General features: G+C 40.6%; 1 protein-coding gene across 1 annotated transcript; it reads left to right on the top strand.

Annotated features, from left to right (window-relative positions):
- The first annotated feature begins 88 nt into the window (after window positions 1-88).
- zdhhc9 (zDHHC palmitoyltransferase 9) lies at window positions 89-25928 on the top strand. Its single transcript, XM_084549921.1, has 10 exons — window positions 89-952; window positions 1060-1275; window positions 9854-10014; window positions 14287-14445; window positions 16446-16583; window positions 17003-17051; window positions 17820-17922; window positions 21019-21122; window positions 21337-21433; window positions 22574-25928. The coding sequence occupies exons 2-10, from the start codon at window positions 1112-1114 to the stop codon at window positions 22754-22756; spliced, it is 1158 nt and encodes a 385-aa protein (XP_084406047.1). The 5' UTR covers window positions 89-952; window positions 1060-1111; the 3' UTR covers window positions 22757-25928.
- Window positions 25929-27920: the final 1992 nt, after the last annotated feature.

The raw sequence follows: 27920 nt of genomic DNA, 5'->3' as shown, positions 1-27920 counted from the left end.
AATAAGAAGCTGTCTCAAAATCATGACTTAGTATCTCAAAATAATGAAAAAACAGATGTAGTAGTAATACATGATAAAGACGAAGCAGAACACTGCAGATAAAATGAAACACAAACATAGTGCCAAGCTTAAGACCGAAGCATGATACAGACTTTACTGACCTCTGGAGTGTTTACCTCTGCTCTCTGGAGCCTGTAAACTACACATGCAGCTGCACTTGTGGGATTAATGCATCTGGTGTCTAATTAACTACACTGGTGGGCCCTACACTTCTGCACCGTCTCCTCCCTCGGGCAAAACGACGGGCGAGCAATTTGACATACTAATGTGATCCAAACTGGAGCTGCGTCTGTGTCCTTTGTTCCTTTTCATTTCACCTGTCCTGCCCCTTTAAGATTAGACATTTCAATCTAGGCGTGTTTCCTGCTGCCATTGACTAAAACGGAGAGCTGGTATCCTGCGGGGAAAAAGCACACCAAACAGCTTTACATATTCCCGATCACAGCGGCGTCTATTTCTAATTTTTCAAAGGATTTTTAATTTTTTTTTGCATTTAAACGTGGACTATTTGACCATGTCTGGCAGCATGGCAATAGTCCACTATCTGTGAACACGCAGCAGCTCGATCATTTATCATTTATCGAGATGATATGAATGTCAACTGGTCAAGGTCCGCTCTCCCGATGCTACATCCACGTTTGGATTTTCAAGCTTCTGGTGGGAAACATCTGCCTCAAGCATTTGGGTGAATTTCTGATGATTTCCAGGAGCGACGGGACCGTGAAGGGATCGAGATTGTTTGTCTGAGCAGCACACGGCGCCTCAGTGTGGGAATGACATGCTGCAGTAGAGACGGGAAATAATATGGACTAGGAAACGTTGATGATGTGACTGCGACACTTAAATGAAAAGAAAATGCTTCCCACTCGTGTCTTTGTGCAGAAACCTTTGAGTAAGTCGTCTGATTTTGACACAGTAGCCTAGTGTTTTAAAAAAAATGACTGCATGAGTGCATATCCTCTCCAGCCCCATCAGGTTATTGTCTGAATCGATTTGCAGCATAACAATTTACAGTAACCCAAAGAAGACTAGCATCTGAAAAGAGTACACCATGTCGGCGGTGATGATCACACGAAAGGTGCGAAAATGGGAGAAGTTGCCGGGTAAAAACACTTTCTGCTGCGACGGACGGGTGATGATGGCCCGGCAGAAAGGAGTCTTCTACCTGACCCTGTTCCTCATCATCGGGACCTGCTCCCTCTTCTTCGCTTTCGAGTAAGTCGTTCTTCTTCATTCTGACTCCTAATGAGTTTATGAAATGATCATCAGCTCCTCCAAGTCTTTATAACTCACTTTACGGCTCTTATGATTCTTCCTGATCCAGAAATCCAGAGTATATCTATAGTTGCTGGCTATATGTCCAGTGAGTAACCTTATCCAACATTTACCAACTCTGAAGCTTCAAGGACTAATCGATTAATCAATAGAAACTCAATCTACCTCTGTTTTTTTTGTTTGTTTTTTTTATAGTAGATGATTTTTATTTTTTTTAAATCTCATCCAAATTCTCAGATATACCTACATTCTTTAATTTTCTGTGACAAAACATTAGCCCCCCAACACACACATCCACCCACCCACACACACACACACACGCTCCATATCGATTGATCTGGAAATTATTTTCCCAATTAGCAGCGAGAAATGCGGTGTGTACTTTACCGGAACTCAAGGTGAGTCCTGTTTTATCTTAATATCTCACTTAACACTCAGATATATTCTGGTTATTGCCCTGCTTAACATCACCGAGGAAAGGCTGCAGTCTGAAGCCTGCAAATATTTGATATTATCACATGGAAAATTCCTGAAGTGATAAATCACTAATGCCAAAGGTTGCTCCCCCTTTTAGTCTCATTTCAGTCATTTAGATGTGTGGACTGTAATTTTAAAGGTTAATTGGATTTTTGCTGAATTCTAAAATAGAACTGGATCATTGTTCTCTTGTGTAGTCTAAGTTGATGTGTAACATCCCATAACAAACAAGAATGTCCGTCTATTATCTGTGGATCCATGTTTTGTTTATTATGTTTCACTTCCTGACAGAGAAATGGTTTATGACTGACCACATACTGAGGGGGTTTAATATTTAATGTCCCTAGCTGTCCAGCTTTGTGTCAGGTTTAAGAAAGGAAAGCTTTTTTTGTTGTTGTCTCAGCAGTTCTGTCTCAATCCACTACTCCTCCACTCAACCCAGTGGACTCATTATCCCCACAAATACCACTGAGCTGCTCAGATGCAGCATGTGAACCCAGATACAGACGAGTGTAAAATGAAGAACATGAGTTTGAATGAGCTCATAACGCAGTCTTGCTTTCAGCTTGTGTTTTTGTTGCGCTTTCTTCCTGATTCTCTTGCCAGTTTTCAAGTGACAAATCAGACCACAATGATTTAGCAGAAAATCCTGCAGTGTTAACACAGTAACCCCTCTTGACTCTGGGCGTGTATGCAGCTACCAGGCCATATGGATTTGGAGCATAGCGGAGGAGAGGAGTAGCTGCTCTTGCATAGTGCCAGGCCCTTCCTATCTCTATCTGCACTGCACGTTAATGACCTCCTGCTTTTCTTTGAGTCTGGACAGAAGGAGCTGTTGTCCGGCTCGCGGCATAGGGAGAGAGAGATGATACTACTCACACTGAAATATCCAGAGCTCAGAGGAGGCATTATGGCGACTAACGGCTGGAGGGTCGTTAGCTTGCTACGTTCATATTACAGCAGAACATAATTATCTCGCGTGTGTGTGTGTGTGTGTGTGTGTGTGTGGGGGGGGGGTGATATTGAAGTTGAGATGAGGCCCAGGCAACAGGGGGGTAATTGTGAAATTTGCCATTACATGGCTAGTAGATACATATCTGATTTAAAGCTCTGTCAGAATAAAAGCCTTCTGCAGAAAGGCTATGTGCTCTCTGCGTTCACATACTGCCCATTTGATAATATGTTTAATAGAAGCATTAAAATAGTATTTCCAGGGTTTTTAGTTTTGTATAAAAGCATAGCTTCATCTAGTATTAGGACTACAACTATAACAATTAATTGATCAACCTTGTATCTGAGCATTTAATAATCTTTACAAAAAGTGGAGAAAAATGTCCGAGGTAATTTCCCAGAGCATCCAATGTAGGAGACACACCAAATCAGCGCCAAAGAAACACTGACAACGAAGGACAATTTTGATGTAGCTTCCTGTGTCTGGACCAAAAAGTAGCACTTGAGTATTCTGCAAAGACTACAGTCAAGGGCCAGCTGGAACATACGTTCTCCACCTGCGTGAAAGGAATTAACTCTTTATATCAGCAGATAGCAGTAGTCTGTATTTGTCATTCAAATGGGGAAACTGGAAAATCGCTGTTAGCTGGGAGGCTAGGAAGCAAGGACGATCTAAACCATCGTAGAGAGCTAGGCTCTCCTGAACCATGCTGATCAGTTGGTCTACAGTTAAGTAATTCTAGATAGTCATGTCGTAAAACGAGACGCAAAAAAAGAAGAGCCTTCTCTGTGCACTTTGAACGTTTTGTTTACATACGTCACGTCCATTTCTCTTCTCATGCATTGATTTGCTAGGCTGATCAGCCAATCAGAGAGATCTGTCTGACCGGCACGCTCTATTGCTTATTCAACTTACTGAAACGGCTACAAAGCCTCTGAAAGGGGTCAGACTAGTGACAATGATGCGGGACACATCACAAAAACTAAGGTCACAGATGTTCACTGACAGCCAACACAGCCTTGAAGGCACCAAAAAAGCAACACATTTTCACAGTTGAGTAGAAATAATGAATATTTAGTCTTTTTAGCCATGATAGCAGTGTAGCTCCATGCTGATCTATCATTTGTCCAGGAGTAAATATGTTAACAGCTGTTGACACATTCATGTCCCTCTTAGTATAATGTATATTTCCTGAGGATCATTGTCCAGTATTTCAGTTTAAAGCAGGAGTTTCTGAATGCATTGAAGTGTTTCTGCAGAAGGCTTACTCTGACAGAAGTTTAAATCGTATATGTATCTACGTCTGGTGCTTGCCATGTCTTGGTGAGTTTGACTTGCAAAACTAATATCATTCCTGATCTGACAGCCTCAGTTGTCTTTTGAAATGTTAGCATGTACACACTCTAAGATTCTGAACATGATAAACATTATATCTGCTTAATATCAGCGTGGTAATATCGAGATGTGGTTGTGTTAGCACGCCAATGATTGCATTTAGCCTAAAGGCAGTACGTGCTGAGTGTGTAACTATCAAGAAACAGAGCAAAGCATTCACTAAGAAATTAGTAGATCATTAATTTCCGTCAACAAATTGATAAATTATAAATCATTGCAGTTTACAAAATCATTACCAAACAATAATTTAGCGAACTTGTAAAAGGCTTGGTGTTGATTAAAAATAGTGTCGTCTCCTGCAGTCTACTGCATGACACTGCGTCAATAATATCTAGGTTTAAGAATCAAAGCTCTTGAGGATTTGTTCCTCACATGTGGGCTTGAGGCTGAGCTGCATGCTGCACTGTGGCATCGATGGGAGAACAGTGAGGGCAGTGTCCTGGCGCCGGCTGGCTCATATCCAACACCAGCCCGAGCAGACATCTCACTTTTTATCACCAGCCATCGGCACCCGTGTGGGGAGACCTCTCTCTACTTTAATTTGTCTTAAATTGCGGAAATGAGCGGCCGACTACACAAATGGAAAGACTCATTAGGAACAAGTAAACAAATTAGTCACCGAAGACATAGGCCCAGCCTGTTTTATTCCTTAAGACTGCACGTCTTTACCCATTGGTTTTGTGTCTAATATGATGCTTTTAAAATGGGTGTTTTGCATATGTGTTAAACTGCTTGCTTTTAAACAGCGCTTACACGTGATGTTCACAGGCATTGGCATTTATATACAGTATCTGCAGAAAGCTTCCTCACAGTTGGATGTTCACCGATTTGGTTTGTCTTGGATGTGTGTGTATATGTGTTGTGCATACGTGCATACATACAGTATGTGCATGCGGGTAGCCACCTATTGAGCTTGGCTGAAAGAACAAGAAACTGGAACACAAGGGCAGTGTGTCATCTGCCTGTCTCACCGCAGGACACTCAGCTACAAGACTAGAGAAGCATATGTGCATGTAATGAAAATTTGTGTGCGTCGTATCTTTTTCCATTCATGTGCTTGTGGTGCTCAGTTGTCCTCATGTCGTTTCCATAAAATGTGAAGAAGAAATAAAGGAGTGGTAGAAGGGCACAGCTGAGCCTGCAGAGCAAGTGGCTGCAGTGTAGAGGAGATCTTGTAACCAACCTCTGAGCCTCTCTCAGCATCTAACACCACCCTGCCTCCCTCTTTACCAATCAGAATGCAGCTTCCTGCGGAGGCCAAATGAGCAATAACATGATTTATAACCTGTTCAGACTGCTTGCTCCATTTACAGTAACAGTGATCCACAGGCTTTGTTCTCTGGAAGTTTCCCTGCCAGGAGGAGAGTGCTGCTTTTCTGTGAAGGATGAATTGATAAATTTTACCCACATCCGCTTTCATACAAAAAGGGAACATCCATATGTTTGCTTTGTCTGGTTTTAAAGAGATGCTCTTCTAGGAGAAATGTTGTTGAGATGAATGGCTCTTCAGTCGCGCAGTATTTTTTTGTGGTTGAATGTAAATATTCAGATAGTCTTCATTTCACTTATGAAATAGTCTCTGACGCAACAGCTGTGATCCTTGTTTAATCCTAGGGAAAGGTCCATGACCCCGGCTCTAACGTTTCATCTCTCTCATATTGTATTTAAATGTTGCATAATGACGCAGGCAGATTTAAACCGAACATCATATTATAAACTCAGGAGCACAGATCACATCAGAGCAATGATGTATATAATTCATTCTAAATAAATGTGGGTAAAACTGACAATTTTTTCCTCCAGATGGTAAAACAAGCACCAGATGTCTTCAGATAATGATAATAATCAGTAAATGTTGAATGATCTGTCTGATGGTTCAAAGATTGTCATTTATTTATCCACAATTATGCTCTGTGGTTCAAATGTAGCACAAATGGAAGAGAAACATTTGAGAGCTTTTACAAAGATATTGTGTCGTTTTCTGTCTGTATCCTGAAAAGGAGTGAGGGCAAGCAGAGTTTGTGAGCTTTTGTTTTTTTTAACAGCAGTGCCCTAGAAACAGTCACAGCCTACAGATGTTTGTGTGACAGAGGCCCACTGTTGATTTATGTGTAGTGTGATTTATGCAGGACTGCCGCAGCTTACAACTGTTAAGTATTAATAAAACGAAGGACTTGAGATGTCCAACAGCGGTTAAATGTCATGAGTCACCATGCATGACTTAGCAATTTATTCATCCTGGGTTCACAGGTTTTATTGGATGTTAAGGTGCTGAAGTGATTTTAATTCTGTGATATTGTTTCTTTAGAAGCTTCTCGTGTCTGAGCTCATGTCATCCCGACTTAAGAGACAAAATCCTCTGAATCAGAGGCTATAAGTAGATGTACACTAAAATCTAATGCCCACCCAATGTGTTCATGTAGGAGTAGCAGTAGGTAGCTAATCTCTATCTCTTATATAATAATTTGATCTGCTTCATCTTATTATAGTTGTTTCTGACCAGTAGGTTTATCAGCTAACAACAACCAACAAGCTGTCTGCTAAATACAGAAAACTTCACCTCCACTCTTTAATAATTTGCTGATGGGGCCACATTAAATTAACAAAACAATTTGGCAATATGCATTTGATGGCAGACTGAACCATAAAAATCACAAGAATGAAGATGGGGCCACAGTAACGGGCTTCCGCTACCTGCAGTGTCGGAAATACAAATTAGAAAGGGAACAGCAATGCTGTCCAGTTATCAAGATTTTTCCCAGTTTGATGAGTGCATCAGTGTTGATCCGTTGTGCCAGCTGCAAATAGTCATTGATGGAAGAATCATTACCATCCGCCTCTGCCAGTGATTTATTATAGAAGGTATTATAATGTGTTAAAGGAACGGTTCAGCATTTTGATCAACATTTGTTTTTTTGCTGAAAGTTATCGGGAGAGAATTGATTTTCAGTAAATGTATAGCTATGGCCAGCAGCAGGTTAGCTTAGCTTGGCATAAAGACTAGTAACTGTTGGAAAGAGCTCTCCTGGCTCCAAAGGCAACAAAACCAGCCTGATAGTTAATTTAAAGCTCTTAGAATAACTCAATTCTCAAGCACAACCACAAACTCTTGTTTCCATACTTTCACACAAACCACCTATAAATTGTTATTATGGTGACTTCAAAAGGCGATGTGTCTACTTTGTTCACAAGAAGAACCCATATGATTGCCGCCGCCTTGTGGTATTCACAACTTCAAAAGTGGAAATTAGCTGGTTAGCTTGCTACATTGCTTGCTACATTGTTAACCTCTATAGCTTCTAGACACCAACATTTGCCTGGCACTTTTCTTATCGTAATCATAATCTGACACGTTTTCTTTGAAAGCAGCACTTGTTAGCTTTTAGGTGGTAGTTGGCAGATAAAAAGACAGAAGGCTGAGCAAGTTAGAGGAGGAGTGTGTAAGTGGTATGTGAGTGTCATTTGGTGGTCTGATCGATGGCCTTGCTGATGAAAACATTTTCCCCTCACGGACACAGGATATGATTAAATCCAGTTTTCCTGCTGCTTCTTTGATGAGTGATGAACACACAGCGTCACTGCTCCAGGACCGCCCTGCTCCCCAGCAACAGTGGAAACGGTCACGTCCAGGAAGGACATGGGGGGGCTTGATGGGAAGTAATGATAGAGTGTGCTTCAGATACCCACCAGTCATCAGTGCGGGAATTACACTTCGTCGTCAGGCTGCAGCCCCTCAGCCTGAATCCTGCTCTCTGCTGCCTCTGCACTAACAAATGGGACTAAAATACGTCTCTCAGGCCTGCACCAGTGGAAATCTCTATTGATTTGAACTCTGTCCCCTGTTTCCATTAGTGTAAAAAAAGACAATGCAGGAAAACTGCTCAGACTAGTCCAGTAGGTGTGGTGTTGTCAGTGCTCAGGTATGTTGACGTACCTGCTTTATCTACATACGGCAACTGAACAGGTGGACTTTGTTCTTTGCCATCTTGTGCTCACAGTCAGTTTTATTTTCAGCTACATCCCTTTCCTTTTTTAAACTTCCTTTCAGCTGCGTGAGCGTGGTGGGAATGACAATAACACCCAGACAAGACAAAGCAGAACTATAGTTAACGCTGTAGTAGATGAGTAGACACTGAGATCATGTATTTTGTCCTAATGACAGTCCACAGATATTCTGTTGTTGTTGGCTTTAGCATTGAAGAGCAGCCACAGTGGTGAAAATGCAAGTGTTTAAACCAGAACCTGTCACATAGCATTAAAAGTATTATCATACATTAGTTGTGGTTTCAAGCACATTGTATTTTTAATCTTGTTGAAGAATAAGATAAATTCCTTATTAACATATAAAATACCTTCAGTATTTTCAGTATAGTTTTCTATTGACAAACTCTCTCGCCTCTGCTTGTTCTGAATATGTATAATTTACTTGAACAAAAAGAGAATATTGTGTAAATATAATGTATCCTGATGATTTTGTGTGGCTGGTGTTATGCTCTGACATGGAGGACAGGTGTTTGTGTTGTTCAGGAAACGGTCCGGCCCTTGACAATCCTGTAGTGCAACATTAGTCTTGCATTATGAATATATGATCTCACCCTCATGGGAGGGAGATGAGGCCACACAGTTTAACTATTAATAAACAGCATGTGGAAGCCTTTGTTGCTGCTGCCGCTGCTCTCTTCTGTCACAGCACTTTGCTCTGCAGCTCACATCTGTTATCGCACTGAGCCAGCAGGCCTTTTTGGAGAAGCCCTGCTGGCTCTAATCTCAATGGCCTGGCAAATGGAGCTATGCAAATGTTTCGCTTGTCCATACGGCGTAAGGTGGTGTTGTTTATTCATGGCCATGACTTCGGCACGGTCCACAGAAAGGACAGTTCTCTCGGTTCGTGACCTTCTGGTCAGAACAGCAGTTCAGAACTTGTATGGTACCGTCATGTCAAGCCCTCTACACACATGCTCTTTCTGAGAGGGCTTTCTTGTTTCTGTTAAGGCCGCGACACATGGGCTGTTGGCTACAGTCAGGCTGTTTGTGGGCTTGTGTGGCAGTGGGTCCACCACCTGTTGGTGGCTTTACACCATTTTCAGCATGTTGAATCGATGGTGGAACAAGTCGGTCTGAAAGCTCTCTCTGATTGGCTGTTCAGCTTAGGGAGCCAGTAGCTAGGAGAAAAATGGAGGTGATGAAAGAAAACAAAGCTAATTTTACATTTGGATATGAACATTTTCATCAACAACATGATCATCTAGAATTAATAACCTGTAGACCAGTTGATCAGTGTGATTCAGGGGAGCCCAGCTCTGTACGACAGTTTGTAGCTTTTCGTAGCTTTCTAGCCTCCCAGCTAATTTTCTCGTCATCCAGTCGCAGAATGTAGGTGCTAGTTGGCCACTGGCTGTAGTGTTTTTGTTGGCGCAACTTTTGGTCCAGCCACAGTCTGCCTTTGTTGTTGGTAGTTCTTTGCTGTCAGTTTTTGGTGTATCCGTACATTTTTAAGGTTGTCTACGATTGTCACTGTGTTGCTGAATTCAAAAATCTACAGGGCAGCAACTAATGATAAATGGTGCTATTAATGAATCTTTTAATTATTGATCTTTGTCCATTGACGGCTTTACAGAATAAGGAAAACCTAGTTTCTTCATCTTACTGATATAAACTTAAACCACATTTTAACTTATCTTTCTTTTTCTACAGATGTCCATACCTGGCTGTCCATCTGTCTCCTGCCATCCCAGTCTTTGCTATCCTTCTCTTCCTCTTCGTCATAGCCATGCTGCTGAGGACCAGCTTCAGTGACCCCGGGGTGCTGCCACGGGCCCTCCCGGAGGAGGCCACATTCATTGAGATGGAAATCGGTGAGCTGCAGGAATGGTTTACAGATACTTTTAGAAACATTTGTACATAGTATCAGAGGAGGGCATTCATTTTCTCCACAATAAACCTTAATTCCTTAATAAAAGGAATAATAAAAATGCGTCTTATTTATACAGTATGTGAAAAGTTTTACACCTCAAAGTTTTGTTAATCTGCTTCATCTGGACATGCGTGAGAGTTGTTTTATCAGATTTTATTTACTGTGAACGTCAGCACAATCAGATTGAAATGTTACTCGTCCTGATTGTTGCGCAAAATTCTGTGACATAACCTGTTTCCAAAGGAGCCAGTAAAAGACAGACGAACACATAATCAGTGAAAACTTTGGATGTTCACATGTTGGTTATCATCATGTAATATTCGGATTGTGTTAAATTACTAATTTACAGAATTGAATTTCAACTCGGTTTTAGATTTCTTTCCTGCAGTTTTAATGTTTGGTTTGTTGTTGCCAATTGCGCTGGAGGTTTTTTGTCGCAGCAGCCAGCTGGTCCCAGCAAAAAGCTGCACATTACCAAACAGACATCAGACAGATGCAGTTAGTGACTTGCTGTGGTGCATTTAGCAGCTAAAGAGGCAGATATTCCCCACGGGAGTTGATTAAAATCAAACCTTGGAGCCACAAGAAGAGTGAATATTTGACCTACATTCATCAGATGGATAATAATGTTGACCCATACATGCTAAATGTGCAAACAGGTTTTCAGCATTTTATGGTGATAAGTCAGTCTAGTATTGAGAGGTTATTTGTGTGTTCCTTACGTGGCTAAAAAGTGACTTACTGTTAAATATATATAAATACATCTTTGTAATTTTGCATTACTTATTTCTGTCTTTAGAGTCCTTTGAAATATACAGTGGCATGACTCTGAAGTATACCTGTTAGCATTTTTAAGTGAAAGAGTTTTTAATGATCACTTTCATATTAATGGAAATCACAGATAATCGTAGAAAAAGAGTAAAGTTGCCCCAGAAGCCTCCTCATTCATGTATCACCTGAGAGTCAGTGCAGGTTTCTGCAGGTTTTGTAGTAGCCTCACCTTGTCTAGTGCGCCAGTCAAGTACCTGTCCTTGAAGTGTGCAGAGCTATTATACGCAATCAGTGCTGATATCCCAGGTGCAGATCTCTTATCTCTATTTGAATGCTAAGTTAGTGGTAGGACAAATTGTTATTAGAGCTCATGCACTGTTGCACCATTGTCATCTAGTGTGTTGCATACAACCCTGTCTGTATAAAATGACATCCAGAGATGTGGACAGCAAATTAGGTGGAAGTAGCTCAAGTGAAAGTATTTTGGAGGCATAAATATTTCAGTACTATGTCAGCTAAGCAGCACGCGGACAGCCTCAGACCTGTTGGTTTATTCATGTTTGTTATGCTTTATGTTGTTAAAGGTAGGGCGTGCTCATCTGTGGATATAGAGCTCAGTCTAAACAAACTTTCATTACAAGCACTCTGTTTGTCTCAGAACCATCTGTCTGTTAGGAATGGCAGCACTTCCGTAAACAAAACTAAATAAGACCTGTTGTTGTTTGTTGTCTTGTGCATTATTGCATTATTACTGCAATATAACTGCAGCGTACCACCTCGCCTTTACCTCCGCTCTGTGTGTCTGTGTGGTGGTTCAGTGCTCTGTGTCTTTGTTAAAGATTCACAGTGTCCTTCAGCCAGCACGCGTGCTGTCACACTCCATGGGAGGAGACTGGTCTCTGCTCATCACAGAGGAGGGCTGTAAAAGGAAGGCTGAGGCACTTGGGCCTCTGAGGATGGGTTAGCTGGCAGCCAGCGTTGCTCTCATTACGACCGTGACTCATTCTGCTCTCTGGCTGACGATGGCTCAGTGGTCGAACCGTCTTTAACCTCAGTGACCCTGATGGAGAATGGACTACTTCTGCATGTAGTCCACATGAGGAAATTAGACATTATCATTTTGATTAGGCCTGCACCTAGAACTGAAGCAATTAGTCAGGTAGTCAATTGATTGACTGACAGGAAATGACTATTTATATAATCCATTAATTGCTGACTGATCTTTTAGGCAAAAATGCCAGTCATTCCCTGTTTCCAGCTTTTTCAGACGTGGTGATGCGCTGCTTTCCTTTATCTAATGTGATTGTAAACACTCTTCTGAGGTTTTTGGACTCTCTGAGGAACTTTAAGGCAAACATTATGGACTAAGAAATAAATTAGTTTAGCCTATAAAAAGGCAAAAAATAAACAAACAAACATTTAAAATGTTATGTCTTAGTTGTAGTTCTAGCACTATTTATCATCCTACAAGTAAAATGTGGACAGCATTTGCTCCACAACCTGTGATCCAGCTCATTTATCAACAAATTACCTGTTACCTAAGCCTGTTATCAAGGCATTTCATAAATGGACTAACTTATAGATATTTTGGAAGGTAGCCTTATTCCATCAGTAATGAACATAAACATTAAAAGGCCTATGGATTTGAATATGATGAGCTCAGTCTCTGAATTAAGATGTGTTGTAAATATACAGTTTAAAATGTAGAAGGCTTCTTCCCCGTATATGTATAGTGTTTGGCCTGTTCAAACAGCGACGACTGCTGTAGGTTTAGAGGTGCCAGTACATATGACTTTGTAGTTCTGACATTAGACAGACTCACACTATCCTGGTAGTTAATGGCAGCTTCATATGTAACACACTGTTGAGAGTGATATCAAACATATTTCCCAATATGTCAGCCTCACCCCACATCCCCTCCATGTCCATGTAGGTCTTGGTTCCACATGCATATACACATATATATATATATATATATATATATAACAAAAAAAACATCATATCTTTAGTATTACTTTCATTTTATATTTTCCTTGACTGTGTTTGGCTTGTAGCCTCCCAAACCTTTCACCGACTGACTACTCCTTTTTTGGGTTTCATTTTTTACATTCCACTTAACACAACTCTCAAAATAGCAAGATACTCCCAACTTTAATGCTAAAATAGAAATAGGTCACCTGACCATGTTGTGGCAGCTTAAATGAAGCACTTTATTTATCAACTTTCTTCCTACAGTTGTAGATGTTATACAGTGCGTTTTTTTTTGTTGTTTTTTTCCCAAACGTTACTGGAGCTGTTTGCCGTTGTGGCTGCGCTAAAAGCTATTGGAGGAGCAGGGCAGGCATGTTGATGATTTCACTGCAGCCTCGACGCTCTGTCCCCTCATCCTGTTAGTGGTAGTCCCGAGGGGGAATGCTAATACAGGGAGCGGCATCCTCTTGGAATATATAATGCCACCAGCAGATCGAGCAATGCTACCCGAGGGAGAGGCATCATTCCCCGTGAGTGATGACTCGTAAATGTATTCTCCACTGGTTTATCCTGAAGGCCACTAATCCTACATTCTGCAGGAGCATAAAGCCAAGTGTTTTATGCTGTTTTTTGTGTCTTATGCACGGTTGTGATTTAGAAGCTTTCCAGTGTTTTATTTTACATAACTGAGTATTCATCCATGGCTCAATAAAAATGATAAATATGCAATTTAGTTAATGTAGAATTTTTCTCTGAACACTTTCTCTAGTCCAGATAATTTAATTTCCACAAATACTGCATTCTTTATCTTAATGTATCCTCACAAAGTCAAATGAGCATTCATGCTGTCTTCCATTAACTCCACATTGGCGCCTGTCCACTGCAGCATGTTAATGGCTGATTTCTCCTGAGCGGTTACTCTCCTGAGAGATTTCAGCTGGAAACCTTGTGGTCATTAGACGGACTCTTAAGCCTCCCTGCTCATGCAGTGTCACATAATCTGAAAATTCAGAACAGACAAGAATATTGAATATGATTGGTGGCCGCTGTGCAGGAAAATAAACTGTCTCACGTAAAAGATATGATATAATAATACATTCGTTTCACTGTAAGGAAGGTTAGTTAAAGCCTAAGTAGAACATGACATGGTGCATTGTAGTACAAATAAATAATATTAACTGCTCAGAACATAAATCCACTACCATTAATACTTTACTTTGTTTTCATTCACCAACATGCTCCAGGATCATTTGTCCAGATTTATGTTACATTTTTCTTATCTCTAAATCTCACATTCCTCACTTGTTTAAGAAATATCCAGCAGGTGAAGACATTACTGTGAGCTCCTGTCCAGATCTGTATGATCCAGTGTAACAGGACTAAAAGACAATAAATTGCTTTGGATTACTTATTTCAGAATCTTTTTATTTGTGGCCACCACCGCTTCATGTTTTTCTTTTTGTTTCCACAGAGGCCGCCAATGGGAACGTCCCAGCGGGTCAACGACCCCCACCCCGAATCCGCAACGTCCAGATCAACAACCAGATTGTCAAGCTGAAGTACTGCTACACCTGCAAGATCTTCCGACCACCTCGAGCGTCTCACTGCAGCATCTGTGACAACTGCGTTGGTAAGAAGTCTCTTCTGATCTGCTGTTAGCTACTGTTCTAACAAAGCCTTTACAAAGTAGAACAATGAGACGGGTTTATTTCTGCTTCGCAGTAAAACAAAGGTGAGGGAAGTTTTGTGACATTTTTACTGGAGCTTCAGCTTTAATCACGTCTCACTTGAAATGATTTAAAAACATTTAAAGCTTTATAAATAAATTTTGAACTAAGCAGACTAAAAACCTTACAAGGACAGTTTTGTGTGTTTGATGAACCTTTGAGGGCAGTTTGAACCATGAAGGTGTGTAGTGATGTGTGTATGTCGCTGTGTCATCTGTCAGCCCTACGGGAAAAACAATGATTGGCTGCTGATGATTGGGGAATGTGTTTAAAGGGAGCGTAGCCTCCAAGGCGATATGAGAGCAGACAGGAGAGGCTCAGAGAAGGAATAAGTGCTCAGTCATTGTGAACACTGGTTCATCTGTGTCCACCTGCTGCACACACACAGACCTGGCATGACACAGCATCATGCCTCAGTCAGTATTCTTCCTTATACTCTATTAACTGGTGAAAGTCTCTGACAGAATATGCATCAGACCATTTCACTATTATATTATAGAGAGATACCAATGTACAGTTTAGTTGTTTTATAGTATATAGTATAGTAATAGTTAAAGTATACCAATATTGAATGTACAGTGTTGAGGATTATTGTACAATTTGGGGGACATGGTTTTAAATCTACGGCCATGCTAGTAGCAGCGTGTAGCTGTTATTTGTGGTGGTTTGTGTTAACACCAGTTGTTAAAGTCTGGACACACCAAACCGACATCATGGACCAAAACATTGCACTTGAACACACCATAAAGATACATATGTTATACCCCGACTTAAAGGAAACAACTCTTCATACCAGCATTTGGCAGTAGTCTCTATTTATAAGACCAACAAAACCATTGCATAGATCTCATCTCTCCTAAATCATGTCGGTTTACAGTTTGTTAATTCTTGATGATCATGTTGTTGTGAAAATATTGGTGTATGTTCAGATTAGATAAGGATGGAAAAACAAGTAGAATCTTTTGTGTGTAACCTTTGAATTTAATGGTTTTCTTTACTTTTGACATTGCTGTTGTCGTGCACTGGTTCACTTAGCTGAACAGCCAATCGTCACAAAAATTAAGGTCACAGACTGTATTGTGGTCACATGGCCAGTTGTCAGCTTGGTCTGTCCCAGCCCTTAGTTGACAATGGTGTTTAGCATGTAACCTTTCTACAGTGTTTAACCTTTTTAGTTTAGCATCTTGGTATGCTAACATGTGCTAATTACCACTAAATAGCAAAAGTAAAATCTGACATTGATGTTTGGTTACAAACCTACGAAATCTGTGCAAAGCAAAATTTTGACAAGACGGTGGTTCTAGAGGAAAAGTCATAGGATCAAGTCATTAGCCTTCATCTTCAGGGCAACATGGATGGCAGTACCACATTTTATGTTATATGGCAATGGATTTAGTTCCTTAACAGTATAATATGAATGTGACCTTCAAACATGAAGCATTGAAACAGTTCTTCATTCCACCCCCAGTGTGTTTTAAATATGTTCGTGCTCTTTATGTTGTAAACATGAAAAGGATCCATTCATTGTGACCTTACATCTACAAACGGCTCCAAGTCTTGTATTTCTGCCTCAGTGTTTACTGTATATTATTGTGAAACTCCATCTAGGGAGTGCAGCGAAGCCTGCAACGGAGAAAAGTGTAAAGCAAGATGTTTTCCTCCATTGTCCGTTTGACCCTGTCCTTCTTTCACCTGGCTCAGCTCCAAATGAAAACGAGAGGCGCAAAGGAAGTGGTCGCTATATTTAGACTCCACTCTTACAGAAGCTGTTTCACAAAGCTGTTTTTAACTAAAAGACTGACTCAACTGGAGTATTTTTAACAATCATTTGATATCTAAAATTGTCTTCTCTCTCAGAAGGCTGTTTTCCATATTTATATTTCACCCCTTTCTTCTTTTTCAGACCGTTTTGATCACCATTGTCCATGGGTGGGCAACTGTGTGGGCAAGAGGAACTACCGCTACTTCTACCTGTTCACTCTGTCCCTCTCCCTGCTCACAATTTACATCTTCACCTTTAACATAGTCCATGTGGTGATGCGTGAGTATCTTGTCACTCGTTTGTCCAATCAGAGAGAACGCAATGGTGCGCTGCATTAAATAAGAATAACACATGTTTAGATAAATGAATGTGGCAGGACTACATGAGACACAAGCACAATAGCATCTTATAGTCTGAATGTAAACACATGCTGCACCTGTGCTGAAACTACGGCTTATTTCAGACCAGGCTTTTCCTGGACAGTAACATGATGACCAACAGCTTGACATAATTCTCTGTCATCCTTCCTTGTTTTACTCAACACAGACGGCTTGAAGACAGAGACACAAGAAATCACGAGGTCTATTTCTTGTCAGGATAATTAGCTCTGGGCGCGTTATCTACTGTTGACGTGTAAGAACTGTGCCTCTTCAGACGAAAAATGTTTAACTTCTCTCTTTGTGTTTCCCTGTTCACAGGCTCAGTGGATGATGGATTTTTGAGCACCATAAAGGAAACACCTGGAACATATCCTTTTAAGTTCTGACCGCAGGTTATTCCATAAAAAATATGTTTGCAGGATTTTAATTGAAAAGGAGAATAAACACTTCTTCACTGAACTGCTTAGCCGTTAGCTAGTGTGGCATCATTTTTAGCCTTTCATAAACCAAAAAACACATCAGAAAATCTCTAAGGAACTGAGAAAACAGTGTTTTTGTCAACTCTAATTTAAGCTATACTACAAATTTCCCACACAACAATTCTGTTTCTTTATTTTTAGTTTTCGGATAACTGCCAGGAACTCACAGCTCTAGCTTCAGTCGTTTACCACTACATTATGTACCATCAAGTGCACAGGTCCTTTTACTAGAGTCTTGTTCGGGAATGCGTCATTATGAGATAGTGGTGTCAACTGATATGTTCGCTAGCTACAGCTAAATCATTGCTGGCAGACAAGAAATTTGAAGCATATCATGTCACACAATCAGAAAAATTATTATTTTTTATGTTTTATTAAAATTGTTTTGTAAACTGCTTTATCTACCATGTAAGAAGCTTTTAACATTATATAATACGTTTAAGGATTTAATTCAAGCAAATGTTAGCTGCTCCTTACTTTGGTTTTGCAGATAAAATGATAAAATCTCGTTGTCCCTATTCTCTTTGTTCTGACACTGGATTTAATCACGTTACATAATTTTCCACCATTTTGCTGTCACCTGCTGTCCACTGTTTAATCAGTGACTGTAAGTCAGGCACAAAACATCTGTTGCTGTTTTCTTAACTGGAGCCCACTGTGCTGGAGGTGCTGGTGTGTTTCTTCACCCTGTGGTCAGTGGTGGGACTGACGGGCTTCCACACCTACCTGATCTCTCTCAACCAGACCACCAACGAGGATGTAAGTGCATCTTACTGTATGTTTAAAACATGTTTGAATCAAAAAAGCAGCAGGCTGATGGTGTTCGACCTGGTACAGTCAGTGATCTCAGGTGGATCCTACTGTCTTCTGCTGAGAGACTGATGTGTGTTCATACTGCAGCACGCCACAAATTTAAACTTTTGTGATTTCCACAAAGTTAAGTATTGATTACTTTTTGAGGCCAGAAAAACCTACAGCTCTCCTGAGAAATGTGCGGCAGAGCAGGTTCGTCCGTATCCATAAAACTCACCAGCTTTTTTTTAAGTAATTTTTTTCAGCTTTCTAGTTGTAATTCCCGCTGTCCAAAACTTTCACTCCTCTCCATCATGCTGCTGTGTCCTGCTGTGACCCCTCGGACAACAATGGCTAATGGGAAATGGTGTTTGTTAAAGTTACTTAAACATATAGGTCAAGCCATTATACTGAGGAGTTTTAGTTATTAGTGCACTGTAAATGTTGGTGGGATTTTGAATGATGTTTTCTTAGATCAAGTGACTAAGGCTGTGTTCACAATATCTAAAACCAGCAGGCTGCAGATATTTTTCAGTGGAAGCTGGCAATATGACGCTTCAGACCAAAGCCGCACATTTATAACTGCGTGTCAATGATCGATATAAAAAGATAAACAGTTATCCTAAATGCATTAATCCTCACACGTTTAAGAGTTCAGATGAAGGTTAAGACGCTTATTTAAAATTAAATAAGGTTAAGCTGAAAGTATTGGTAATGGAGATAAAACTTCAAGAATCTGTCTGTAAATATCGGGCAGCGAGGCGTCACGTGGCTGGAAAGATAAACACACATCGCTGAGGTGTAAACACCACTATTCTAAGACCAGAAAGCAGTTTCCTTGACAACGGCACCGCCTTGTTCAGCACCGAAGGACAGAGGGCTTTTAAACTGTAGCTTGTTAAACAGAGTTATTATACTGTAGGCTGGAGGAGGCAAGCAGAAAATGTTGTGAACTCCAATAATAAGAAAATGGAGACTGGAAAAACAACTCATAATGTTTTGATTTAGCTCAGCCACGATGAAATGAAAAATCTACCGCAGTCTGAGCCACATGGCACATTGTCTTCTAAGTGCAGTTAGGTCCTTATATGCTGATCAGCCACAACATTACCACCAGCTGGTCAAATGAATAACACAAATTATTTCATCATCATGGCACTGGTCAGTGGCCGAAATACTGCAAGTGAACATTTAGTCCTCAAAATAGACGTGTTAGGAGCAGGGAGAATGGGCAGGTGCAAGATTTGAGCAACTGTGACAAGGACCAAATTCTGTATGGGTGTGCGCAGCTGCAGATCAGTCAGGGTGTCCATGCTGACCCCTGTCCAATGCTGAAAGCGAAATTAATGGTTACGTGAGCATCAGAATTGGACCACAGAGGAATGGAAGGAGGTGACCTGGTCTGATGAATCATGATTTTTCACGTCAGTGACCACGTGCCTATGCGTCGGTCATTGGTTGACATTGCTGCGCTTGGTTTTGTAATAATTATACTGTAATGAGACAATGAATGTTATTTAGTTCACCCGCTGGTGGTTCTAATGGTGTGTCTGATCGGTGTATATGGGCAGGGGACGGATTATTAAAATGGTTGCAATGCCTTAACCCTTCCTCCAGTCAGCATGTGAACAAATTATAGCCGAAAGTCTGTCAAATTTGTTATATAATATATAATTTCTAGACCTATCTACAGTTTATGCTGAATCCTGAAGTTGGACAGGTCAACATGGCCTAATGACGTAAAAATATGAATCAATAGCTGTGAAAGTCTTCGTGAAAGTCTTAACAATCAAGCTGTTGGCTTCTTTCTCAACTTGTTGGCTGCTTTTAAAAGCAGCTGCTGTGGCTAAATGGGGAAAAGCGTATTGATCGCCGACTGAGTCATTATTTAGTCACCGCACACAGGAACAGACTCACACGATGAATGGTGAGGATGCAGGTGTACGAGTTACTTGTCTGTGTATATACTGGCGTTAACGGCTTGTATACTTTAATGGAGGATTTGTTAGGCCAGATCTGACTGCAGAGGCTCTGACGAGAAGCAGCGGCAGAGATGGTGGGAGGTTCTAGATGGCTGAAAGCAAGAGCGCACACTCATACTTTGTTGTAATGATTAATTTATAATTCCCCCCTTTTCTTTCCTGTGGGATTGCTGGCCTCATTTTTATTTTTTTCCCCCCTGTTCAATCCGTAATGAAGCACTGCAGCGTGCACCTACTGTCTAATGATGCTCCAGGAGTTGAAACAATGGTTGTCAGCCTGGCTGTTTCAATATCTGTGATTGGGCTAATAATAGATGCATCGATACCTGCAGGGGCTGGGCATGACGCCAGAAACACTGCTGTGGAAGAGCAGAAGGGGGAAATGGAGAGGAGGGATAGAGAGAGGGGAGAAGGGGAAGATAGAAACAGGGGAAGAAGACGGAAAAAGGGAAGGCACCTTGAGTTTTATAGCTGCTCTATCCAATGTGTCACACACACACACACAGCTAGACACACAGATCCATGCAGTACTGTGCTGGCTGCTGACCTACATCTGTAGCAGCTAAAACAAAGAAGGAGGGTCAGTTGGTGCAAACTGTACTGTGAGACGTTATAAATATAGATGCACATAAATCAAATGAAATTAAATGACGGTGATTTCTTCTCATCCTGACTTTATTCAAATGATCAACATGGCATTTTTTTTTTATATATAATTCAAACTGAAAATTTTAAATGTGTATCAAGTGATGTGGGAACCATAATCTGATCACTTAAAGTTACCAAACTTCACATATTTGTCAGTGAATTATCAAAGTGATTTTAAACTTTGTCTGCGTCCAGTGGCACTGAGTCCCATTAAACCAGGAATCCTGGATAGATTTTAGTAGGTCAAACCCCAGCATGTCAGTGTAAAGTCCAAAAATGGAGCCATGCTTTTGAATAAGGTATAAGCACAGGAAAAAACATTATGAAATAGAATTGAGTGAGACTGTCGGCGAGTCAGGATGTGTTTGAGATGTTGTTTGAGAAGCTTTGTTGCTTCACTCGCTGAAGTTGTGATACATTTTGTTTTGCTCAGATTAAAGGATCCTGGTCAGGGAAGAACAGAGTCCAGAATCCTTACAGCCACAAGAACATCATCAAAAACTGCTGTGAGGTGCTGTGTGGGCCAGCGTACCCCAGGTAACCGCTCATACACGACTAGTTGATTGATTTTGTGGTAAATCTTTCCCGTCCTGTTTTTTGTGCTAAGTTTTATGTCTCTGATTTTCTTCCTGCTGCTGTCAATGAGTTCTGTGTTAGTGACAGATTAGACTTTAGATTTGTCTGTCACCTCATTCTGGTGAGTAACGAGCAGGACGCAGCTGGTAACTGATTTATTTGTCTCGTCCTCAAGCGTCTTGGACAGAAGAGGACTGATGCAGGAGGATTCACACGTTTCTGGAGCATGCTCTGCTACCGCCTCCTTTAACAACCCGGCGCCACAAACCACGGTGAGCGCACACGAACACACTGTAGCCTCCTCATCCACACACACCGACGCTGGAGTGAATCCAGGCTACAAAGCACAGAATAATAAATACCAAGCAGACATAAAACACAGTTGGAACCAGTTGACTTTATTAGCCATTTGTGCTATGCCTACCTTTTCATATAAATGTGTTGTGTGTTGATGTTAAAGAAATGTTTCTATATTTTGGACAAAAGAGTGAAGCGTTTTTCGTCAGTGATGCTAACAAAAAATGCTGACATTAATGCGTAATTACCTCACAGCATTTTAGATTACCTGATTGCTTTGGGAAAATACAGTGACTGTTGCTGTATCCATAAGTGGTAGAATAATAGTTTCCTCTTGTACTCCCTTTAGTAATTTCTTAGGCTCTTGTCATTTTACTGCCTTGGGTCTAATTAAGTAACTACATGATTTCATGCCTCATATAAAATCATGTTTGCTACTGAGCAGATGTTTTTGGTCTTCTGAGATCATCACACACACACGACAACAAAACTCATGTTGTGACGCCAAATATGCTTTGGTGGCAAAAGAGGAGAATAATCAGAAAGAAAAGAAGAATCTGATCTACAGAACAGGAAATCTATCCAATTTAAAGTATGTGCTTGGAATTATTTAACATTAAGTAATTATCAATCAAACTGTTCAGTTTTCACCTGAAAGATTTCAAAATTCTTCAAAATTCTTCTTTTAAAGCTCAATCAAATCTGATTGAGACATCCTCACATGTTCACTCGCATTTTTTTTAAGTCCTAATAAACAACAACTAAACATGTTTTGTGGGCTTTGATTCATTATTAAGAGATTTAATGTTAAAGCAATTAAACCACGTCCTTGTAGCACTGAGCTCCACTCAGTCCACAGTCCTTTGATTAGGCCACTTGATGTCTTGCATAGCTGTTGTTTCATTTTAATTTCGTTCATTACTTTAACTTCATCCAGTGGCTGCTAAAAGTCTCTCCGTTGTTTAATCACCTCTTCTCTGTCTGGGATGTAATCACAGGGAGCGGCACATGAATTAGCCTTCAGAATTCATTGTAGCTGCATCTTTGTATCTCTGAGATATAGAGAGTGATTCTGTCCACTTGTGTCTTTTCATCATGCCGTCCTCTGTCCACAGAAAACCACAGCTCCACTCATCCCCAATGAGCACACACCTGACGAAGCCAAGCCGAGCATTGCTGCCCCAGCAGAGAATAGCCCCTCCCCCAAAGAGGAGCACCCTCCGGCCGCTAATATCCCGCCCCTGGCTTCACCCGAGACTGATGCAGAGACATCCATCGTCAAGGACAAGGCCCATTAGCTGCGTTGGGGGCGGCTCTCATCAGAGCCACTCCTCCAGCATCCTGCCTGGTCAAGAACTGAAACATTAATAATCAATGTCTGATTACTGTGCGGGTGACTCAGTTATTCTCTGACTCCATTCCCTGAGATGAAGAGAGTTTTTGCTGCAGCTCTTCCTCTTCCATCCTCTTCTCACCGGTAGCTGCAGAGCTGTTTGACTGACATTTCCTCCTGCAGGAGGAGGAGTGATTAGCAGTCAGCAGCAGCTTCCCGTCTCCTGAACACTGCATGGAAAAGACACACAGGGGAGAAGCTGCTGAACGACTTGCAAAACAAAAACTCCCCAAGCATACGACAACCCTGCAGTTCACTTGTGGGCTTGCTCTGATTGTCACTAGTACATTTGTTCTTATTTAAAATTGTATAAAGACAGTGATTGTGAGAGGCCTGTTCAAATATACTCCCTGCAAGTGTCTTGCAAACTCACAAGGTATCACTTCCGGACAGAGTGGAAAACTTCCTACATAGAGTCAGTTTATGTTGTGCATACATCACATGTCCTATGCAAACCAAGAGAAGGCTGGACGAGCACTTTTGTGAAGAGTGTGGATAAAAAAAAGTTTCACCTACTCATACACACAGCGTCCAAGCAGGAAGAGGACATATCCTCAGCTGAGAAATCCTAAAGGCTCCTTCCAGGCAACGTCTACCTTATATTCTGATACTGCTGCATTCAGTACCGTTGCCACATCTTTTTTCTTTTTTCTTTTTTTTTTTATGTGATCTGATGCAGACCAATGGCTGTCCTTCCACTTTTCTATAATCAAGGACGTATTGTGCTTTAAAACACATGAAATTGAGTTATTCACAGTTAAAGTCTTGTATCCAGGTGACGTTCAACCAAGGTGTCTGTGAGGAAAGGCCTAATGAGCGTAGACACTCGTAGTAACAGTGCCTTATCGTGATAGTTGCACCATCTGTAGCAACTGAGCTCCACCAACAGAGACACCCTTGAAACAGGTAATGTTAGATGAGACTTTATACAGAAATTAGTCCAGTTGTTCCCAACCGGTTGATTACAAGTTAAATGTAGAGTGATGTTCACTAATTAAAGGAGTAGTCTGACATTTTGGGAAACAAGTTTATTCAATTTCTTGCAGAGCGTTTGATGAGTAGATTGACAACATTCTTGTTTGTCCATTTTGTATGACACTACAGCCTGCAGACAGTTAGCTTAGCATACAGATTGCAAACAGGGGGACATAGCTAGCCTGGGCAAAGCTACATTTTCCTGTTTGTACACAAACAAGATATAACTTGTTAATTATTGAGCGACGTAGCGGTAGTTTTATTTAACCTATTTTATGTCTGCATGCTTTGGTGATTCTAAATTGCCATAGGTGTGCATGTGAGTGTGAATGGTTGTCTCTCTCTTTGTTAGCACTGGCGCCTCTCGTGGGGAACACCAGCTGTTATAGGCTCCAGCCCCCCCGGCGACCATCCAGAGGACAAGCAGTTACAGAAGATGAATGAATGAATGAATGAATGAATGAATGAATGTCTGCATGCTAAGCTAATTGGCTGCTAGCTCTCCTCTAACCTCTAGCAAGAAATAATGGAAATGTGTTTCAAGTGAACATGAAAAAACACATTTTTGCTTTTTAATGATACAAAATTAATTTTTCTCCAGGATTAATTAAAAATCAAATCTGAGAAGGAACAATCACTCTTTGGTTGAAACTTGGAGCAACCTGTGAAATAGGTCTTACAAAGTCTTATGAAGTCATTATTTAATTGTAAATGTGTTTAGCGGGTGTAAATGTACCGAAGACTTCTCAGCTGATGAGCAAGGATAAATGACAGAAGCATGTGCAGCCGGAGTTAATTATTCAGCCTGTGAGCATCTCTTCCTGCAAATCACGACAGAGCTGATCTTCCTCAGAGTCCTCTGTTTTCCTGCCGTCTTCTGCCTCTCTCTCATATCTAACTCTCCTTTGCTGCAACGGTTGCAACGCCCACGGCCTGGGGCAGCTTCCACTGTAGCCGACTGTGGCATACTCATTATCGCAGAGAATAAAGAAGTTCAGTCCTTTTCTTTTTGCACATTTTTTATGTTCTTTTGGTCGCAGAGATTGCCTGAAGGGAGAGCAGCGTCCACATAGAAGAACAAGGGAAAGTCCGGCTAATTATTAGTGTTTAAATGATGTTAGCTGATAGCGAGAGTTTGTACTAGTGATTGTGCTGTATGCAAGACAGAGTTTGTGCTTGTGAAATATAGTTGTGTAGAAATGCTAGTATTGTATCTGAAATCTGCCCAAGATGATTTATTATGAGAGCGCTCGGTTTCTCCATAATCTCCTTAACATATATTTTACAATCAAGAGTAGAAAAGACATTTGAGGACCTTGGGATTGTTGTTCCATGAGGGTTTAATGTCATTTGAAGATGGATACGAGACATCTTTTGGACAATGAAAGATGAATCCACGTCTGACGCTTTCAAATGTTTTCTGATTTATTCATCTGTGCAGGATTTGTTTGGTCGGAAGATAGAGGAAGGTTGATGTATTCATATTCAGAGCCCAAACATATATATTATCATAAATTCAGGAAATGTTTACATTACAAAAGCTGGAAATTGAACATTTTGATCATAACAAGGTGAGGCTGTATTGTTTCTGTGTAATAACTGAATATTTGTTTGGAAAACTCTTCAACAAATGTTAAATTCCAGTATGAATGACTTAATCGGGCCCAGTTTTTAAAGATGTACTTGATTCAAAGTGTTCAAAAACATTTTGGTGTGTTTGATCTACTTGCTTCACCATCACAGAGAAGCCAATGTCTGTTGCCGATATTCAATAAAAAGGGACGTTTGTGTTTCAGAGCAGATTTTAAAAGGGCGGATGAACTTTTTAATTTTCGGCTGAAGGTTTGCAGACTGTAGAGCGACCCAGCTGAACTCTTGTATTTGATTCTTGTGTTAAACCCATGATCAGACCTGAATGCTCTGATCAGTCTATTACATTGTATTATGTATGCAGATACAGTACTACTATACCATTGATGGAACGCTTATTTATGTTCACTTTGTTTAGTATCAGCACTGTGATTATGTGTATTTCATTCAGTTTCATTCACTTCTTTTTACATGATCAATGTGACTGGTAAATAAACAACCTTGTATTATTATAACTGAAAAGAAGATTCTTTCAGTAGGAGTTAGTGCTTTAAGAAACTCAGAGGAGGCCGATCAGCCAGAGGTCATGTGTCAAAACTGGTGGGTTATTCTGGAAATGGAAGAAGACTTGCAATGAACACACACAAAACTTTGCTTCGTGGTGAACTTTCCACTTTTGCAGTTATTTAAGCCATGCTAGCAGTTATAGCGTTGCCAGTTTATTGCTCAATTCCCAATTTTTCTCCAGAATGAGAGGTGGAGGACTAAATTTATACTTTCCTGATGATAATCTGAGTAGAAAACACCCAAATAAATGCAAAGACACAGTTCACAGTGATAAATGTTTTACTCAAAATGTAAAACAACATAAACACAACCGAGACAAACATTCAAATAACCAAATGTTACACAAAGAGAAAAATGATCCTAATACTATCAAAGAACAGCCTGTATAATGGTTCTAAGTTTACTACAAAATGCATTCAATATGAAAACAATTACAATGTTAATGCTACACAAGTAAGTAGCAGTAGTCTTGCATTTAAGTTTTGAGTGCTTTAAGTGTGCTGCTACTCTCTACTGGTACACTATACCAACCTTCTTAGTTTCATTCTCTTGGTACCCGGAGTTCTCAGAAACAGTCCGCATCCTCTCCTGTGAATTCATAAAGACACTTATACTACATTACCCAGGGGGCACTAGGTGTTGCTTGTCTCTCCCTCATCCTTTTCTTTCTGGTGAAAAGCAGAAGAATATGAACATGTCAGAAGTGATGGTCAGGATTTAAAAAGACAGACAGTATAAAGATAGATAGCGGAACTGCTCCTCAAAAATGAAGCCAAAGCAAGTAGGGCTCCCCCTGGTGACTGGCTGCAGTATAGGTCATAAGCTCCACCTCCTTCATGTTAGTGGATGGGACTTGGGGGACCTAAAACCGACCCCTGAGGAACACCATATTTCATACTACACACAGATGATTTAAAATTATTCACAGTAACATAAAACCTTCTGCCTAATAAATAAGAGGAGAAGCAGTCAAGGGCTGTCCTTGATATTCCCACCCACTACCTCTGTTTTAAAGAATGTTATGATCTATGGCATCAATCCCGCACTCAGGTCTAGAAGTACCAGAGCTGAGCTCATACCATTGTCAGCTACCATTAAAAGGTCATTTGTGGCTTTAAGCAAAGCAGTCTCTGTGCTGTGGTGCTTCCTAAAAACAGAATGAAAACTTTCAAATATTTTGTTCTATTCAAGCACAGAGAGGAGCTGCTTTTCTATTTTTATTTATTTATTTTTTTAAATATAAGGCAGGCAAAAGAGATAAAGTCATTATTCTTCATGTGGTTACCTACTGGAGCAGCTCTGTTAAAGACCTTTGCTGGAAACACATTTGGACTCCATAGAAATTTCCAGTCATTTTCCCGCCCTCTGCTGGTCACCAGGAATATTCACATCTTCAACAAATAAATGGAAAAAACACACAAGTGTTTCATCAGAGGACATGCAACTATCAATAGATGAAACTCCTTCTCCACCTGATAAAACCTCTGTCTGAGGGTGTCACCCTGATCACAACAATGACAATAAATATCCATGGTTTAATTTATTTTTATCACTAGTCTTATCTTATTGTGTAAAAATCCTGTTTATTGAAATGTGTCTGTATTATGTATGTTTGTATTTGACTTTTTATCCTGCCTATCTCCGAACTGCTAAACAATCTTTGCCTGCATAGTGTCTGCAGCAGGAACATCCTTGCCTGGTCTGTGGATGCTGGTAAAGTCATATCCCTGGAGTAGGAGTAGGAGTCTGCAGCTGTGCAGTCATTGCTGCAAGTGTTTTTTTTTTGTTTTGTTTTTTACATTATGGACTCAAGTAGCCTTTGGTCACTTTTCATGATGATGTGGCAGCTGTAGACAAACTGGTGGAAACATTTGCATCTAAACAAAATGTCCTACAGATCTCTCTGAATCTGATCACAGTTGGTTTCACTCTGTTAG

This window comes from Chelon labrosus (genome assembly GCF_963514085.1).
Source record: "Chelon labrosus genome assembly, chromosome: 8".
Classification (NCBI taxonomy): domain Eukaryota; kingdom Metazoa; phylum Chordata; class Actinopteri; order Mugiliformes; family Mugilidae; genus Chelon; species Chelon labrosus.
The sequence above is the reverse complement of the archived record's forward strand: the minus strand, read 5'-3'. Positions and strand labels throughout refer to the sequence as shown.

Excerpts from the sequence above, each read along its gene's own strand:
- zdhhc9 (XM_084549921.1), top strand. The coding sequence starts at position 1,112 with ATGTCGGCGGTGATGATCACACGAAAGGTGCGAAAATGGGAGAAGTTG. Across the intron at positions 17,923-21,018 it reads ACCAGACCACCAACGAGGAT|ATTAAAGGATCCTGGTCAGG; the intron begins GTAAGTGCATCT and ends TGTTTTGCTCAG. Across the intron at positions 21,434-22,573 it reads ACCCGGCGCCACAAACCACG|AAAACCACAGCTCCACTCAT; the intron begins GTGAGCGCACAC and ends CTCTGTCCACAG.